This window comes from Trichomycterus rosablanca, chromosome 11, assembly GCF_030014385.1.
Source record: "Trichomycterus rosablanca isolate fTriRos1 chromosome 11, fTriRos1.hap1, whole genome shotgun sequence".
Classification (NCBI taxonomy): Eukaryota; Metazoa; Chordata; class Actinopteri; order Siluriformes; family Trichomycteridae; genus Trichomycterus; species Trichomycterus rosablanca.
The window spans coordinates 12,526,327-12,545,323 of record NC_085998.1 but is presented as its reverse complement, the minus strand read 5'-3'; the positions used below and the strand labels follow the sequence as shown (position 1 = coordinate 12,545,323).

The 18,997-nt window shown below is 39.8% G+C and overlaps 1 protein-coding gene across 1 annotated transcript in view; it reads left to right on the top strand.

Annotated features, from left to right (window-relative positions):
• Window positions 1-357: 357 nt before the first annotated feature.
• hcn4 (hyperpolarization activated cyclic nucleotide-gated potassium channel 4) overlaps window positions 358-18,997 on the top strand; it is a 107,005-nt gene continuing 88,365 nt past the window's right edge. The window contains exon 1 of the mRNA XM_063004452.1: window positions 358-1,025. Within this exon, the coding sequence (XP_062860522.1) occupies window positions 364-1,025 (662 nt within the window). The 5' untranslated portion in view covers window positions 358-363. The remainder of the gene's footprint in view (window positions 1,026-18,997) is intronic.

Here is an 18,997-nt window from a genome sequence, read left to right as displayed (position 1 = left end):
AGAGTGTGCAACACAGAAACATCGATTTTGGGGCACTCATGGGTTCCTTGCCTTTGGTCACTGTCCATGTGGAATGTTTTCCTTGTCTAAGTGTGGGTACTCCCTACAGAAATGCAAAATGTGGATTGGCTACTATTGATTGCCTAGGTGTATGTGGGTGTTGCACTGCGATGGCTTGCTGCCCTGGTTTGTGCCTTGGTGTTCCAGCATCAGTCGGAAGCGGTTAGTAAAAACAGTTGAATGAATTAATGAATGAATGCCATAACAATGCCCAAAATGACACCATATTGGTGTTAGGTGTGTGATGGTGTTAAGTTTGTTGCTAATTGTGGGCTCTTAATGTTACACAGGTTGCAATCATCCATGCGCAAAAGGTTGTACAGTTTGCCCCAGCACTTCCTCAGGAGCGCTTCCAGCATGTGCGATGGGGAAGACGGCGACCGGGACGCCCGCAGGAAGAGCATCCGTATGAAGCCGCTTCCATCCCCAGGAAGCACCGACACCAGAAACGCGGAAGACTCGGCGGCTGGGGTGGACCTTGACCCGGCCCCAGGTGCAAAAAGCAACTCAAATGGAGACTGCAGAAAGTTTCGAGGCAGCTTATCCTCACTCGCTACTCGCCACAGCCGTGAGTCAGATTCAGCCGAGGAGAAGCGCCTGATCGCCGAACCAGAACCGAGTCCAAGCGAGGAGAGTCCACCTGGTGCGCGAGGAGGAGGAGCAGGATTGGCGGCTGGAGAAAGCATAGCTGGAAGCAACCGTGGCAGCACCGTTAACGCAGATACTGGCACTCCAGAACGCAACCCGGGATTTGCCAAGCTGGAGGGGGGAATTGAGCATGTTCTGCCTGACGATGACAGATACTATCAGGCGGGTTTTATGCATCGGCAGTTTGGTGCCATGCTCCAACCCGGAGTCAACAAGTTCTCCCTGAGGATGTTCGGCAGCGAAAAGGCGGTGGAGCGCGAACAGGAGCGCGTCAAGTCCGCCGGGTTTTGGATTATTCACCCCTACAGTGATTTCAGGTAAACACATTGCATACATAGGTCTAATCTAAAAGCTTCACTAATGAACCATGAGCTCCAAATACTTGCAACATATATAATAATATATATTAAAAAGGAACACTACATACCATAGAACATGGCCTCTCAACTCCAGACCTGGAATCCCTCTGTTCCATCTTTTCCTTACTTCCTGTACACCTGATTTAGCATGTATGCCAGTGATAAAACCCTGCATGAGCTGGATCAGAGATATTTAAAGCAGAGAAAGCTTGAAACTGCAGGGCAGTTGACCTCAAACACTCCCAAATATGTAAGTACTAAAATCTACCCTTTCTTGTTCTTGGAGTGGTATCATCAAGGGTCCATCTTTTGTTATCTCTTATTTTGAGAAGAATGTACAGGTGAAGAGGTGAGTTTGAGATGCAATACATATAATTCATTTAATAGGATATACTGATTAAATACATCATTTTAGGTTTAGATTAATTCAATGCCTATTCAGTCACCAGATCTACATCAACAACAGCACATTTGAGATGTGATAGAATGAGATCTGAGTGATATGAGTGTTTAGCTGACAATCATGTCCACTAAACCAAAATCTTAAAAGGACTGTCTCCAACACATTGCGGAATCCATGCTACAAACAATGATGGCTCTTCTGAAAGCGAAGGGGGTTCTACACAGTATTAGAATGGGGTGCCTAATAAAGTGGTCAAGAGTGTGTTTTTTTTACACATTACAACCCTCAACATGTTATTATCACTTTCTTGATTAGACACCAGGCTAATTGGCCACCACCTGGCATCAATTATGAATATTATAAAGAAATGGAAAGTGGGTCATTGCTCCAAACTGAATGACCAAGCCAGGAGGATATTGATCAAGTCAGCTACCAAAACGCCAGTGGAAGTCTCAAAGGACTTATAAGTGTTTTAGCTTAGATTGGATGGCCTGTGCATCTGACAAGCTTGACACCAGGCTGACCTGTATGGCAAGGTAGCAAGCAAAAAGCCTCTTCAGAAAAAAAGCCATAGTTTGCATCTGATACCATGTGGCATATGTTATCAAGGTCAGCCAAGACAAAGATTGAACTTATACCTACGATGATCCTGGTGGTGGCCACATTACATTGTTAAAGGGAAACTGCCGGGAAGCAGTTGATCTTTCAGCACAACACTGACCCAGTAAACATCAGCAAACAACAATACAGTGGCTTAAGAATAAGAAGGTGTCAGAACTGAGATTCTGAACACCCCGATTTGAATCTCGGCTCTGCTACCTGTCGGCTGGGCGCCATCAAGCAGGCACAATTGGCAGTGCCTGCAGCAAACAAAACTGGCCAACGAGTCTGCTGGGTGGGAAAAGACTAAACTAAGTGGCTGGGGTCTTTCCATGCTGTGCAGGGACTCTGGTTAGCAGACCGAGGTGCCTGTGCAGAAGGTGGCACAGGCGAAAAAGAAGAGATTGAGGGACTGCACACACGTCGGATAGGGGGTGGAGCAGGCAAATATACCCTCCTCGAATGCAATCGGGATTCCCAGCAGCAGAAGACTGTGCTAAATTGGGAAAAAAAGGGTGAAAATGCATAAATAAATAGAAAAAAAAAAATACAAAGGTGTAAGTCCTTTAGGGGCCAAGTCAGAGCCATGACCTACAGTGTATCACAAAAGTGAGTACACCCCTCACATTTCTGCAAATATTTTATTATACCTTTTCATGGGACAACACTATAGACATAAAACTTGGATATAACTTAGAGTAGTCAGTGTACAACTTGTATAGCAGTGTAGATTTACTGTCTTCTGAAAATAACTCAACACACAGCCATTAATGTCTAAATGGCTGGCAACATAAGTGAGTACACCCCACAGTGAACATGTCCAAATTGTGCCCAAAGTGTCAATATTTTGTGTGACCACCATTATTATCCAGCACTGCCTTAACCCTCCTGGGCATGGAATTCACCAGAGCTGCACAGGTTGCTACTGGAATCCTCTTCCACTCCTCCATGATGACATCACGGAGCTGGTGGATGTTAGACACCTTGAACTCCTCCACCTTCCACTTGAGGATGCCCCACAGGTGCTCAATTGGGTTTAGTCCATCACCTTTACCTTCAGCTTCCTCAGCAAGGCAGTTGTCATCTTGGAGGTTGTGTTTGGGGTCGTTATCCTGTTGGAAAACTGCCATGAGGCCCAGTTTTCGAAGGGAGGGGATCATGCTCTGTTTCAGAATGTCACAGTACATGTTGGAATTCATGTTTCCCTCAATGAACCGCAGCTCCCCAGTGCCAGCAACACTCATGCAGCCCAAGACCATGATGCTGCCACCACCATGCTTTACTGTAGGCAAGATACAGTTGTCTTGGTACTTCTCACCAGGGCGCCGCCACACATGTTGGACACCATCTGAGCCAAACAAGTTTATCTTGGTCTCGTCAGACCACAGGGCATTCCAGTAATCCATGTTCTTGGACTGCTTGTCTTCAGCAAACTGTTTGCGGGCTTTCTTGTGCGTCAGCTTCCTTCTGGGATGACGACCATGCAGACCGAGTTGATGCAGTGTGCGGCGTATGGTCTGAGCACTGACAGGCTGACCTCCCACGTCTTCAACCTCTGCAGCAATGCTGGCAGCACTCATGTGTCTATTTTTTAAAGCCAACCTCTGGATATGACGCCGAACACGTGGACTCAACTTCTTTGGTCGACCCTGGCGAAGCCTGTTCCGAGTGGAACCTGTCCTGGAAAACCGCTGCATGACCTTGGCCACCATGCTGTAGCTCAGTTTCAGGGTGTTAGCAATCTTCTTATAGCCCAGGCCATCTTTGTGGAGAGCAACAATTCTATTTCTCACATCCTCAGAGAGTTCTTTGCCATGAGGTGCCATGTTGAATATCCAGTGGCCAGTATGAGAGAATTGTACCCAAAACACCAAATTTAACAGCCCTGCTCCCCATTTACACCTGGGACCTTGACACATGACACCAGGGAGGGACAACGACACATTTGGGCACAATTTGGACATGTTCACTGTGGGGTGTACTCACTTATGTTGCCAGCTATTTAGACATTAATGGCTGTGTGTTGAGTTATTTTCAGGAGACAGTAAATCTACACTGCTATACAAGCTGTACACTGACTACTCTAAGTTATATCCAAGTTTCATGTCTATAGTGTTGTCCCATGAAAAGATATAATGAAATATTTGCAGAAATGTGAGGGGTGTAGTCACTTTTGTGATACACTGTAAATTCAACAGTCACTCTGTGAATGACTTAAAAAGAGCAGTCTATTCATACTCACCACGAAATGTGACTAAACCTAAACACCTCTGCAAGAACAAGCAGGCAAATATTCTCCAATCTATGTGTGTAATGCTGGTAGAGACATATTAAAGCCATTACATTTTTAACTACTGATGAATTCTGCAACCCTGTTATTCTAGATTTTAATTTTGTATTCATTTTTTTACAGAATTTTATTGAAATCTTGTTGCAAAATGTGTTTATGATGCTAAGAACAGATTTCAGTGGGCTTTAATTTTAGCCTTTAGGATAAAAAGTGATATAAAAATACATAAATCAAGTAAAAGGTGTCAGATAATAAAATACATTTTAAAATAGGCTTTGTAACTATTTAAAGGTAATGTAAACCGATTACAACACAAACTTGGTTCAAATAACAGATAACAGAAAAAGGTTGTGATAATATTGGGTATTTATCATATTTAACCACACCAATATAAACAAGGCATCCCTTTATACTGTATTTTCCATTCATCCAACATGCAGCTTTCGAGGTGTGATTGTGCAATAGTGTTATCCCTGCTTGCCTTTTAATAGAGCTGGTGCTTGCAGTTTGCATTTCACACAGCATCTGGTCAGTATCTCAACGTACAAATTAACTTTTGTCCTTGAGGATGACATTGACTCCATACGTTAGACGTGATGGTGCCCAGATGCTCTGATGTAGGTGTCTTGCAATGCTAGTGTGATACACTTGAGATTTTGACTGCAATCATCCTAGCCACTGAGTATTTTTGGCTCGTTCCAGTGAAGCTGGAGGAAATAATTGCGGGGAAAGAAAAGGTTCTGGATGTAATGTGATTTACTGAACCATATTGATAGGACAGGGAACTTGGAATTTCTGCCAATGTGTCTAATATTTACTTAAAAAATGAAACTATATAAATTTAACAAATTACAAAAATCATTGGCTGTATTAAAATATTCAACAATAGTAGATTAAATACAATTTAAAAAATGTGTAACTGATTTCCGTGCTGATGACAAAAATGTGCATTTATCTGCTGTTTTTAAGGTTTAATTCTTTGTTGATTTTTAGTTTACTACCAAAATGTAAACAAAGTATAAGTGTATTTGTTATTGGCTACATGTGACGAAGCATTGTGCTGTAGTTTTTGTCTGAGCAGTGCATGAATATATAATACTAAATGTTGGGCTAAGGGTAGTCACTTGTAGTACAGATGTTAAATGCAGTGGATATGATCAGGCATAATACCTGAGTGACTTTGATAATGGCTAAAATATTATGGCCTGACGTTTGGGATTGAGCTGTGGTGAGAACCCACCGATAGTGGTGCAAAGAGAGACAAACCACAAACCACTGACAGGCTGTTAGGTGGCCAAACTCATTAATGCCAAAAAACATATAGGCTACAGCATCTGGTACAGGCCAACAGATGTGCTACTGTGGTTCAAATTTGAATCCTCTTCTCATGCAGCCCCTAAATAACGGATTCACTGGTAAACCAGTAATGATGTTTTTTTTTTTCTCCCACAATCCACTTAATGTCCAGGATTAATTATGGCTTAGCTTCCTCCTACCTACACCTCAGTAATTATCGCTTCTCATACCAAGGTCAAATACTGGCAGCTGTGAAGTGAAAGGAAAGGACGATGCACTGCGTAAGAAGTGTAAAAAGAATCACTAAGCAGTGTAGTGATCAAACATTTGATTCATTTAAGAAAACCTCTTTGATTTCTGAATGGGGATGGGGAGCAATTTTGCATGCAAGACCAAGAACCCAACATTTTCTTTTGAACTTTTTTCCTAAATTCAATATTTTACTTATTTTTAATGCAAACATTAGCTCATATACATTATGTGGGAAATCTCTCTTTAATATGTAGTTCAGTTGTTTATCCACAGTCATTGCTACCTAATGTATAAAATTAATTATAGAAAATCAATTGCATGCTTTAGAGTGCATATATAAAGAATCTAATCTGCCTGCTTTTACTTCCAAGCCAGAGAAGGCACTGTACACTGATCAGCCATAACATTAATACCACCTTTCTACACTCACTGTCCATTTTATCAGCTCCACTTACCATATAGAAGCACTTTTTAGTTCTGAAATTACTGACTGTAGTCCATCTATTTCTTTACATACCTTTTTAGCCTGCTTTCACCCTGTTCTTCAATGGCTTTGGGTGGTGGGTGGATCATTCTCAGCTCTGCAGTGACACTGACATGGTGGTGGTGTGTTAGTGTGTGTTGTGCTGGTATGAGTGGATCAGAAACAGCAGTGCTGCTGGAGTTTTTAAATACTGTGTCCACTCGCTGTCCACTCTACTAGACACTCCTACCTAGTTGGTTCACCTTGTAAATTTAAAGTCAGAGACGATTGCTCATCTAAATGTATCCCCACTGTGGGACGAATAAAGGATTATCTTATCTTATCTTGCTGCCGTTTGAGTTGGTCATCTTCTAGACCTTCATCAGTGGGCACAGGACGCTGCCCACGGGGTGCTGTTGGCTGGATATTTTTGGTTGGTGGACTATTCTCAGTCCAGCAGTGACAGTGAGGTGTTTAAAAACTCCATCAGCGCTGCTGTGTCTGATCCACTCATACCAGCACAACACACACTAACACACCACCGCCATGTCAGTGTCATTGCAGTGCTGAGAATGATCCACCACCTAAATATTACCTGCTCTATGGTGGTCCTGTGGGGGTCCTGACATGTGAAGAACAGCATGAAAGGGGGATAACAAAGCATGCAGAGAAACAGATGGACTACAGTCAGTAATTGCAGAACTACATAGTGCTCCCATATGGTAAGTGGAGCTGATAAAATGGACAGTGAGTGTAGAAACAAGGAGGTGGTTTTAATGTTATGGCTGATTAGTGTATATAATATTGAATATGTATGATGGAATGATTGGATGGTCTATACATCCAAACCTGCAAATTGTAAACCAAATATAGGTTCCTACCTCCTAGTATCAGTATGAATTTTTTCAGTTATTTCTCCCATCTCTGAAAAACATGCAAAAGTGGGCATTTTGGTCGCTCCCTTTATCATGTCGCTTTGTGTTTGGACGAGTGATGTGCAAACATATTCAGCTTTTTTCTCAATGCATGTTTGAACGTGTGATGAATTTGCAATTAGCGTGTACATCCATAAAAAAGAGCTCAGCTTTCACATGCCTTTTACAATTATCAGCTCACTTATTACTTTAAAATGAATTTAAAATCTTTGCCCATCTGCATGTGCCAAATTATCAGCATTACTGTAATTTAGTCCTTTAATTGATGCGCAGGTCATGAAGCTGCCGACTCTATGATCCGCGTAGCGAGAAGTGTCTGCTCAGACACAATGCTGTTCTAATGAGCTGTGCCACACTAATATGCCACACCAGTACTTCATATAAGGTGATAACATGAGTAATTGAAATGTCAAGCTCTTCACTTCAAGCATGTGGATCTTATGTAGCTCAGAAAGCTTTTTAAATACAGTGTGTGCAGTGAGGTTGTTAAAAGCTACATTTACTTCTACTTATATGTACAGTACAATGAAATTACTTTTCTGCATATCCCAGCTTGTTTGGAAGCTGGGGTCAGAGTGCAGGGTTAGCCAGTGTACAACACCCCTGAAGCCAAGAGGATTAAGGGCCTTGCTCAAGGGCCCAACAGTGACACCGTGGTAGAGATAAGATTCAAACCCTTAACCTGGTAATTAATAGCCCAAAGCTCTACCCACTAGACTACAACTGTCAAATATTACATTGCCAAAAATATGTGGACACCCAAAAATCCAAATATTCACATAAAAATGTTTACAATAATATAGAGCTGCTCCCCCTTGCCACCATAACAGCATTTCCCCTTTTTCTCACAATCTAGTCATTTCCAATTCTCTGTACCATGCTGGCCAAGGACAGCCACAGACTATCACGTGCCCTTTCAACCCACATGAAGTCAGCAACCGCTTCTTTTTACCTGCCAGCGACAGATTCTTACAAAGCATGCCCTCTGTGAAGCATCCATCACATATTCAGACACCTCGACCAGACAGCAGAGGTCACATGACAGCACTGATAATTAATCCTTGACCTTCCTTACCTCAGGCATGGCGAACTGGGTCTGTGAAATGCTCGGATAGGTTATCAAGCACTGTTGAGATTTAGGCTTGATAGCTTGAGCTTTTTACAGTGCTGGACTGGTGCATTAGACCTCAGAGTCACCTGATCACTCTCTCAATTTCATTTTTAAACATATCCATGTTTATTCTAAGAAATATTTTGGTACTATATTCACAAGTATGTGGAGTGGTTGTGGTTTTGTTTGCAGTTTAGCTTTAAATAATCGTTTTATATATAAAACATTCATTCTGGTTTTGCAGGCTTTCCAAATGCAGTTGAATGTCCTGGAATTAATCTGCAAGACCGAAATAGGTCCTGCATGTTCCCAGTTTTATACAGTGGTGGTAATCTGCCACATTAAGCTCATGCTAAGCTATCTTAGCCCCTGTAAACAACAAAAAACACATCCATAAAGACCTTTACAGCTTTTAATCCACCCAATTCTGCCTCCTGACTGACAGTAAACCCTGTAACTACTTATTATTGTGTTAGTTCTCAACAGGAACGTGGAATTACAAGTACTTATACAATTTCTGGTGTTTTATTATACAGCATTGCCCTGGAAGTGATTAAATTGATGTAAATTTGTGCACAGAATATGACATACAAATATCTGGTGTGACCAGAGCACAGTTTTTATACATCACCATGCACTGGTGCATGTCCACTAACACATTGAATTTTAAAGCCAACTGTGTGTCGTTGTTCTTATTTTTAATGTTCCACAATACACCCGTTCATTCTACCTCTCGAAACCTTCCCCTTTTCTACAAGGTTGTATTCATCTCGCATAACCAGGCACTCCCAGAAGGGACTGCATTAAAAAAATTGAAAAGAAACGGGGAAGAGAAGTCGTCTTGTCTGGGTTTTATTTCTTTATTTATTTTTCATCTCCTCTTCTCGGTTCATGTGAATACATTAAAGCAAAGTAGAACAGATTTAGAATACAGAAATCACATTAAGTTACACATTTCTTCTGTGTGACTGTGAGAAAACTTTGATTTGCACCCACAAAGAAGTTTCTTCGATGATAGGCATTTTCATGTGTCCTTGGTGACTTTGGTGCAATGTGGTATTCGTGAAGAGGTGAACATATAAAGCTGTGATCCAGTTGCTTTGTTGTGAATTTGTATTCTAGTCTGTATCAGAACTGTACAGCAGCAGGGTGTAAAGCCTGTAACATCTGATAAAACATCTGATTCTGTGTAAGTGCTGATAAAAAAGGGGGTTTAAGTACTTTTACCTGTAACATAGAGCTAAAAGATGAAATAGTAGTAGTACTGTGGAACCTCAGTTTAATGGACTAAAAGGGGGAGCACTGGTCCGTAAAATGCAGTTGTTCGAAAAATATACGAAAACACAGCACTAATGTCCACAAAAGTGCTAAACATGCACATATGATAAACAGTAAAAATGAACAATGTACATAGATACGTAAATATACGTATATGCCCATACTTACCTGGCAGGGGAGACCATGATCAAGAAGGTGGTTCACCCAGTTGCACTCCGGTATTTAAAAAAATAAATTACATCACTTTTCTACATAGTCACCATCCTTTGCCATGTATTTTTCTCAGCGTTATACCATTTTAATGACATCAGAGGTTGAGTGTGTAGCCACTGATGCACATGAAAATCTTCTTCCCCTTAAAGATTCTTTGAGCGTCCAAAAAGGTGGAAATCAGATGGCGCTAAATCCGGACTATAAGCTCTCTCAGTCTCTTGGACACGACCAATTACTACTCCTCCCACCCTCACCGTTTCTACGAGAATATAAAGGTGCGGAAACTTTTTGAAGATCCCTCGTATATTTAGTAATGCTTAGGTAATAGTAAATAAGACATTTACATTTTTTGCATTAAGCAGACGCTGTTATTCAGAGCGACTTACAGAAGTGCTTCCACAGTAAACATTTTAAGGATACAAATCTGCTGAAACCCTGTTAAAACACTTTTAAACTTTTTATGTTATTATTATTTTTTAGTTTAGTAAGTGCATGCCAGCTTAAGTGCTTAGTAAAGAGGTGAGTTTTTAATCGTCTTTTGAAGACATTGAGAGACTCAGATGTTCGGACAGACAGGAATTTAATTCTGAAACCTTTAACAAGGTTGGGTAGTTAGTATAATAAGGAAAGATACTAAATCCCACATGGTAAAGTCAACCGTTCATATACTGTTAATACTTCTGTATCACCAACAGTATGAAAGGGTCACCTGTATTCTTTTATCTGCTCTTTTTTGGTCTTTAAGACATTGGTCTTTAATCAATTGCTGATTGCCACAGTTCTTCTGATCCACTGATGCTAAGGTTACTGCACACACACTTACACTTGAAGCTTGAAGGTAGGCCAAATTACAGCATCTGATCCTCTCACTGGGTTTTGATTACAGCTGATTGTTGGGTGCATTGCTCTATTGATTTGTTTGGGTCTGCCGGACCCACGCTTTTGCCAGTGGCTGATTTGTTAGAAACTGAGACAAGGAAACAAAGAAAAGGAAAACCTCCTTGTTCATGTTTGTGATTAAAATCTATTCTGTTTCATGTATTTGTAAAATCTTGCTTATACAATGCTTAAAAAAGTATTTGCCTCTTTTATTTGTGCTGATTTGTCACATTTAAATGTTTTAGATCTATCAACTATCTAACTAATTGTGAGACAGCACAAATAAACACATTAAGCTTTTAAAAGATCATTTTGTTTATTAAAGCTAAAGACTTACCTAAAACTTATATCACCCATATGAAAAAGTCATTTCCCCTTAAACCTAATAACTGGTTGTGCCATCCTTGCCAGTACCAACTGCAATATTTTTGTGACAATTCGCTGTGGAGGAATTTTAGCCCACTTTTCTTTGCTGATTTGTTTTAAATCAGCTAATCCGGCTTCTGGATATCATTGGTATCACTGTCCTGCTGCATAACCCAACTGAGCTTTCAGGGTTTATTCCTTCTTTCAGGATTTTCTGATGGAGAGCAAAATTCCATCAATTATGACAGTCATTCTAATCCTGTGGAGGCAAAGCAGATGTCAGATGACCCATGTCTTTCACCTTTGACCCATGTCATAACTTGCAACTCTACCATAGATGCCAATTTTGCCCGAAGTCTTATTTATTGTGAAATCATTTACATTGACCATAAATAATGAGAAGAAAAACCTTTATTGTCATTATACTTGCATACAACGAAATTTAGTTTGACACTCCAAAAGATAAAAAAGAATGATAAAAAAGAATTACTTTTTTATCTGAAAGATAAAAAAAAATGATGCAAGTAATGCCCACAGTTATTTAGATGTTTATCTGAGTTCGTGTCACATCCTTGGTGAGATTTTGTTTGTGGATAATGGCTCTCATTGTGGTTTGCTGGAGTCCCAGAGCCTAAGCAATATAACCCTTAGCTTTGTAACCTGTTACAGACTGTCAGATTTATTTAAAACTCCTCAGAATGTAGCATCATGTGTTGCTTTTTAAAACCCTCTATCCTAGGTCACATTGCAAGACAGGTTCTATTTAAGTGATGTATAGATTTAACAGGTCTGGCAGCAATAAGCCTGGGTGTGGCTAATGGAATTGTACCCAACTGTTAATTAAATTTGGTTAACTGGTTGATTTATAAGCTATTTGTCTTTACAGAGAGCCAAGTAGGGCTGCGCTTTGTCATTGGCTTGGAGGATTTTACCTAAGAAGTAGCGTCATGGTGTAGGTTCTCAGTAAAGAGCCATGGCAAACAGCTTAAACATCACCAACCACAAGTTATCATCCTTGAACTGGTGCACCATGCTGATTTCCCAATGTGCTTCTAGACTTATAACGAGGAAAGCAAGAGAAAAGAAACAGTCACCTAGAAACAGTTGCAGACCTACTCCAGCTCTGATCAGGATAGTTAATATAGATAAATAAATAAATACTCGTACATACAAACTAGAGCTTGGCGGTTCCTGAATCACCCGGGTTAATGATTCGAATCTTTAAACTGAATCAGGAATCACGAGTCCGAAATCTCAGTTAACCCGGATCCCGGACAGCGGACTTAGATGATTTGGCTGAACCAACTTTATCCCAGTCCGTGAATCTAAGTAATAAGTTAAATGTTCCAATAAACAAGCGGTTAAACTCACTGGTGTTTGTTATGTGGCTGATTTTATGCACATGCTATTATTATTATTATCAGTAGTCAAAGTATAGATTAGTAATGCAGCATATTTTCTTGTAAGCAAAAAAACAACAAAATATAGTTATATTATTATTAAAATGCAAATGCTTACAGGCTACTTTAGTACTATACCACTTAAAGAGTATCATAGCCCCCATGGTAATTTTAAACCCTCCACCCATTAATATACCCATCTGATTGGTAGGTGAGTCCACCCCCCTCTCCCGCATGATCAAGATTCCACTTAGAAAAAAGTGTCAACTTGTCACTGATAAGAGAAGTGTGAGGTGCCAAGAGAATTAAGAGAGAAAGATTTAATTACAGAAAATGAGTGGACGGAGGACAAGTGATATTTGGATGCATTTTCATGCAGTAAATCAATTGAAATCAGAATGTCAGTAAAAGTGACTCAACTGACTCAACTGACCCAAGTGAACAGGATCACATTACTGAGTGACTCAGATTAACCCGAGTCCATAAAATGAACCGAATTTACCACCACTAATACAAACCCAATTCAAAAAAAGTTTGGACATGAGGTAAAACGCAAATAAAACCAACCATAGATCAGTATATTATAAACTCTCTTTTACAAGTATTCAATAGAAAGAAGTCCACAAAGAATATATATACTGTATATATACAGTATATATATATATATATATATACACCATGTTTTATACTATCTACTTCATTAATAAGCATAATTTATTGATGTCTGCAACACATCAAAACATTGGCACAGGCAATATAAGACAAAAGTTTGTTGAAACTGATTAAGTGTTTCCACAGATGAACAGGTAACAGGTGATCTGACAACAGCACAAGTTTCTAGAAAGCTGCATGCTTAAGAACAGTTTTTTTTTATGCAAGAATACAAGGACTTTGGAGATTACATCTACACAATCTACAGTCCATAACAGTCAAAGAATCAGAAGAAATCTCTGTGCAAAGGTCAAGGCCGAAAACAAACACTGAATGCCTGTAAGCAGCTGAAGTGTTATATCAAGAACAGAATGGAAAAAAAAAATCACTTTTGCTACTACAACAATCAATGTTCACAGTTCTAAAACGATGTAACACAGTAGCGAACATGTATCTCATGCATTTGTCCCAACTTTTTTGGAACATATTGCAGCCATCAAAATTAAAATATATATGAGGGTTCTTCAAAAAGTTTCTGCACTTTTTAAAACTCTATTTATTAGGAATTTCATAGTCTAAATAGTCAATGTTTTTGGTTGAGTGTGTAGCCACTAATGCACCTCTGCTTTCACATCATCAGATGAAAATCTTTTTCCCATTAAAGCTTCTTTGAGCGCCCAAAACAGTGGAAATCAGATGTCGCTAAATCCCGACTATAAGCTCTCTCTCTGTCTCTCAGACTCAACCAATTACTACTACTCCCGCCCTTAACACTTCCACGAAAATATAAACGTTCGGAAACAGTTTGTTTACAGTTTGCGTTAGCAAATTATAGCTCTGAATCTGAATGTCCTAACTTTTTTGGAATTGGGAAATTGGGTTTACACAGTAAAACATTAAAAGAGTGTTATTCTCTCTCTCATTCTCTCTCTTTCTGTCATTCTCACTTTCTCTTTTATTGTATGTTCTGAAGGTAGAGCAAAGGATTATAGAGCATCCATGATGGTCTAAAAGTGGGGTAATAAAAAAAGGCTGTCGTGTCTATCCACCGCACATCAGAGGAGATTATTACAAAACAATTTGTTTAATGGAACAGAGATAGGGAAGTGATGGAGGGATGGAGAGAGGGCAGTGGAATGATAGGAATAATGCAACCCAGATGACCTTAATATGTTTATATGGGACCAGAGAGCATGTGTTTAGCAAACTGGTGTATGTGTCACTTCCCTTTATTTTACTAAATTGGTGTGTATAGTCATTTGCATTTTTATCAACTTCACATGTATGGTACCAAATGTATTTATTTATTAAGATTTTAACGTCATGTTTTACACTTTGGTGTTATTTATGACAGGACAGTTTCAGGTTATACATGATTCATCAGTTCAAGTTCAATGTCAAACACAGTCACTGGCAATTTTGTATCTCCAGTTCACCTAACTTTGGACTGTGGGAGGAAACCGGAGCGCCCGGAGGAAACCTACACAGACACAGGGAGAACACACAAACTCCACACAGAAAGGACCTGGACCACTCAACCTGGGAATCAAACCCAGGACCTTCTTGCTTTAAGGCAACAGTGCTACCCACTGAGCCACCATGCTGTCTGCATGGTACTAAATTAATTAGAATGACCCTAACCCTCCCCTTTCCAAACATTGGGTTTGAACTTACAACATACTTGGTCACTAGGTCTAGGTAACTAGGTCACCAATATCCTGGTGCTGTAAAGCACCCACAGTGGTGCAGCTGGTAGTGTGTGTACAATACAGCACCAGGGTCCTGAAGATCTAGATTCAAACCTTGCCTTAGGATACTTTTTGTGAGGAGTTTCTCAGTGGGGGTACTATTCTTTACCCCTAATTATGAGGGAGTGATTGAATGGGTAAACTTCTCATATCCTGTACTGAATTGGGACCCTGTGTTTATTTGGCACTCTGCCTGCTGTTTTAAGGTGGCATGAAACCACCATGTCTTTTATTAGAATTAAATATGAATAGAATAAAATTATGAATTATATATTATAATATTTTATTGTAACTGGAGCTTCAGTGTCAAAGTGGAAAATAATAAAAAATATTTCTTATGTTTTGATGTCATTCTGCTCTTTCTATTTTCACTCCTTCTCAGCAACGTCAATTTATAATGTGTTCAGGAGGACACAGTGTCACGTCCTCCTTCTATTTACAACCTTTTTCTCTCGATTTCTCTTCTTCACAACCTTTTCTTTCTTTTTAATACATATGACTATGGCTGAAGTGCAAGTGTCTGTGAGTGTGGGGGGTTGGGTCTAGCATTGCTTTTTTATATGTGTGATTGTGTTTTCCATATCAGCCTTGTCAGATCCCTTGCTTTTGTACTGCTGGTAAATATTACATGTTTAGATGTCGCTTATTATTTGAATCTAAATTAAAAATATAGAGGGAGACAGATGGGAAGAAAGACCCACTTTTTAGTGGCGCTCCTTGTTTCAGGTCGGCGCCAGGTTGACTGAGTGAAATTTCACTGGCCGGGTAGCGGTGTGCTGGAAATGTGCTGCAGAACCAACTCCCAAGTCATTTGGACATGTCACTCTTTTATGATGGGAAACCAGGGATTTCGTTCCCATACCACAAGTTTGATTTCATTCTAGAGGCAGCTGTCCTGAAAAAAAAAAAAAACATATCCTTCAAAGCAAACCATTTAAAGTGCATTTGAAAAACTTTTGTTTGCTTGTTTGCTGTCACTGGATTGTTTTTTCCTCCTTAAGGTTTGGAGAAGGTTATTCATGTCTTTGTATAGTCTAGGGCTGGACAATTACTGACTGTAGTCCATCTGTTTCTCTACATACTTTTTAAGCCTGCTTTCACCCTGTTCTTCAATGGTCAGGACCCCCACAGGACCACAACAGAGCTGGTGTTATTTAGGTGGTGGATCATTCTTAGCACTGCAGTGACAATGACATGGTGGTGGTGTGTTAGTGTGTGTTATGCTGGTATGAGTGGATCAGACACAGCAGCGCTGCTGGAGTTTTTGAATACCGTGTCCACTCACAGTCCACTCTATTAGACACTCCTACCTAGTTGGTCCACCTTGTAGCTGCAAAGTCAGAGGAGATCGCTCATTTATTGCTGCTGTTTGAGTTGGTCATCTTCTAGACCTTCATCAGTGGTCACAGGATGCTGCCCATGGGGCGCTGTTGGCTGTATATTTTTGGTTGGTGGACTATTCTCAGTCCAGCAGGGACAGTGAGGTGCTTAAAAACTCTATCAGAATTGCTGTGTCTTATTCATTTATACCAGCACAACACACACTACCACACCACCACCATGTCATTGTCACTGCAGTGCTAGGAATGATCCACCACCTAAATAATACCTGCTCTGTAGTGGTCCTGGGAGAGTCTTGACCATTGAAAAACCACATGAAAGGGGGCTAACAAAGCATGCAGAGAAATAGATGGACTTACAGTTAGTAATTGTAGAACTACAAAGTGCTTCTATATGGTAAGTGGAGCTGATAAAATGGACAGTGAGTGTAGAAACAAGGAGGTGGTTTTAATGTTATGGCTGATTGGTGTATTGGACCTATTTGGTTTGTTAAGTTATCCAGTTTAAACCATTTGTTCCATCACTTTTCTGATCTGTTGCAATATTACTCTTTATCCACACATCCACACTCATCTAACAGCCTACATGCTCAGACATGTACATTTTTGTACGTTAATACAGCTCTCCCTCTGGGGGAGTCCCTGCGTGTAGGCAGGCAGCTTGCATAGACAGAAGAATGACATCTCTGATTCCTTTAGTTTTGCTCAGGCAGTCAGGTACATTCTGCCCTGAATTTCATTCTCTGAAAATAATAAAAAGGATCTGGTATTTGAAAGCACAGCGGCTCAGATCAGACTGTTGTGCACACACTCAGAAAATTACCGATCTAGCGAATACACAGCATAAATCCCTCTTATTTGGTTGAACCATTTCAGTAAGCTTGTGCTTTTTGCCATCTCATGCAGTCCAGCAAAATACAAGCTGGTGCGTCCTACATTCTCTTGATTTTATGCAATAGGGCTTTTCAAAATGTTTACTGCTTCTGCTTTGATTTATTGTTGTATATTTGGGCTATACATTGTACCTTTTTAATTAGAAAATTATATTATATTATGAGCCCCATTCTCAAGTTGGAACGTTTTGTTGCAACGAATGCAATGAAACAAAAATCTGTGATATGTTAAATCTCTTGACCTTTTTAATGTGGTGACAAAAGTACAAAGAGAAATTTTCCAGTATTTTTTACTGACCAGCTCAATTGTGGTTCAGAACTTGATCTTTGCAACACACTTGGGACAGAGGAAAGTTGGGATAGAGGCATGTTTACCACTGTGTTACATTACCCTTCCCAATAATTTCTGTTTTGAACTGTTAGGCAATTCTCTCATTAGGTTTGGCAAAAATTGGTGAGCAAAAACTAATCATATATTATATATATTTTCAATCATAATACCCTTGTATGTTACCAGTTCACCTGATTATTGTAATGTCTTCCGGCCTCTGTACCAGTTCTGCTGCCAGAGAGACTCTATATCATATAATTACATTAAAGTTTTTATTTGTTTATGTGTAGTGGGCTTGTTGACACCAAGAAACACTGGGCAGAAGGCAGCAATACACCCTGAACACTGTACTAATCCAGTGCAGCAGGCAACACACACTTATAAATTTACTTTTACTAGAGAAGTCAATCCAACTTTCGCAATTATGGTCTACTGTTTAGCTGTGATTAGTGTTTTAGCTATGGCTTATCTGCATAAGAGCAGCATAAGATAAGATTCCTTTATTGATCCCCATGGGGGAAATTCGAGTGTTACAGCAGCTCCAGTACAGTAAGTACAGTAAATAGAGTAAATTAAATAGAGAAGTATATTAAAAAAAATTCTAAAAAATATTAGCTATGAGATGCAATTGCTATTATACATCAGGATGGTAATAACAACTATATAATAAAACACTATATATTCTACATATGTAAATATATACATATGTGTGTATGATGAAATGTAGAGTCCAGAGCTGGATAAAGGGGGGGGGGGGGGGGCGGTCTTCAGTTATTGTATGGGAAGGGGGGGGGGGGGGGGGGGGGGGCTGGCTGGTCAGTGTGAGGACAGCCTGTGTATTCTGCTATTGTTATACAGGTTGATGACAGTTGGCACATATTTGCCGAGTGCATAACCCCAAAACCATAATTCCAGCAAAGATTAATTTCACACACATATTCATAGTAATGAAAACTTTACATTCAATTTTAGGGAGCGTATTTGTTATGGCATGTCTTAGGATTTTTGGAATTTCTGTAACCATTCTTATTTTTATCATACATTTACTATTATTGTTACAAAATAACTTATTTGGTTGGTGTTCAATAGTTATTAGTTTTAAATACTGCAGTTTCCTGGAGCCAAAAGTCTGAGACCACCATGCTTATATTTAGCATTTTGTTATATTTAATGTGTAAAAATTAGGGCTGTCTAACTATTTTTATTTGGCATATACATGTGTGTCTCTGTGGTAATGAACTGTATTTCAGATGAATTAGGATGTAAAGCGCATGAACTGTCCGATGATAAACTACTTTTAGCGGTTTTCACTTTTTTTACGTGTTGATGAAAAGATGAATGAAACCACGCGATCTCTGTAACGAGTATTTCCATTGGCTGCTAGACCTGTCCATCAAAACCGTGTAGCTCCGCCTCCTTCCCTCCGGTGAGAAGTGAAACTCTGTGTGATGTTTCATCTCTACAGTTTATTCAGGTTATTC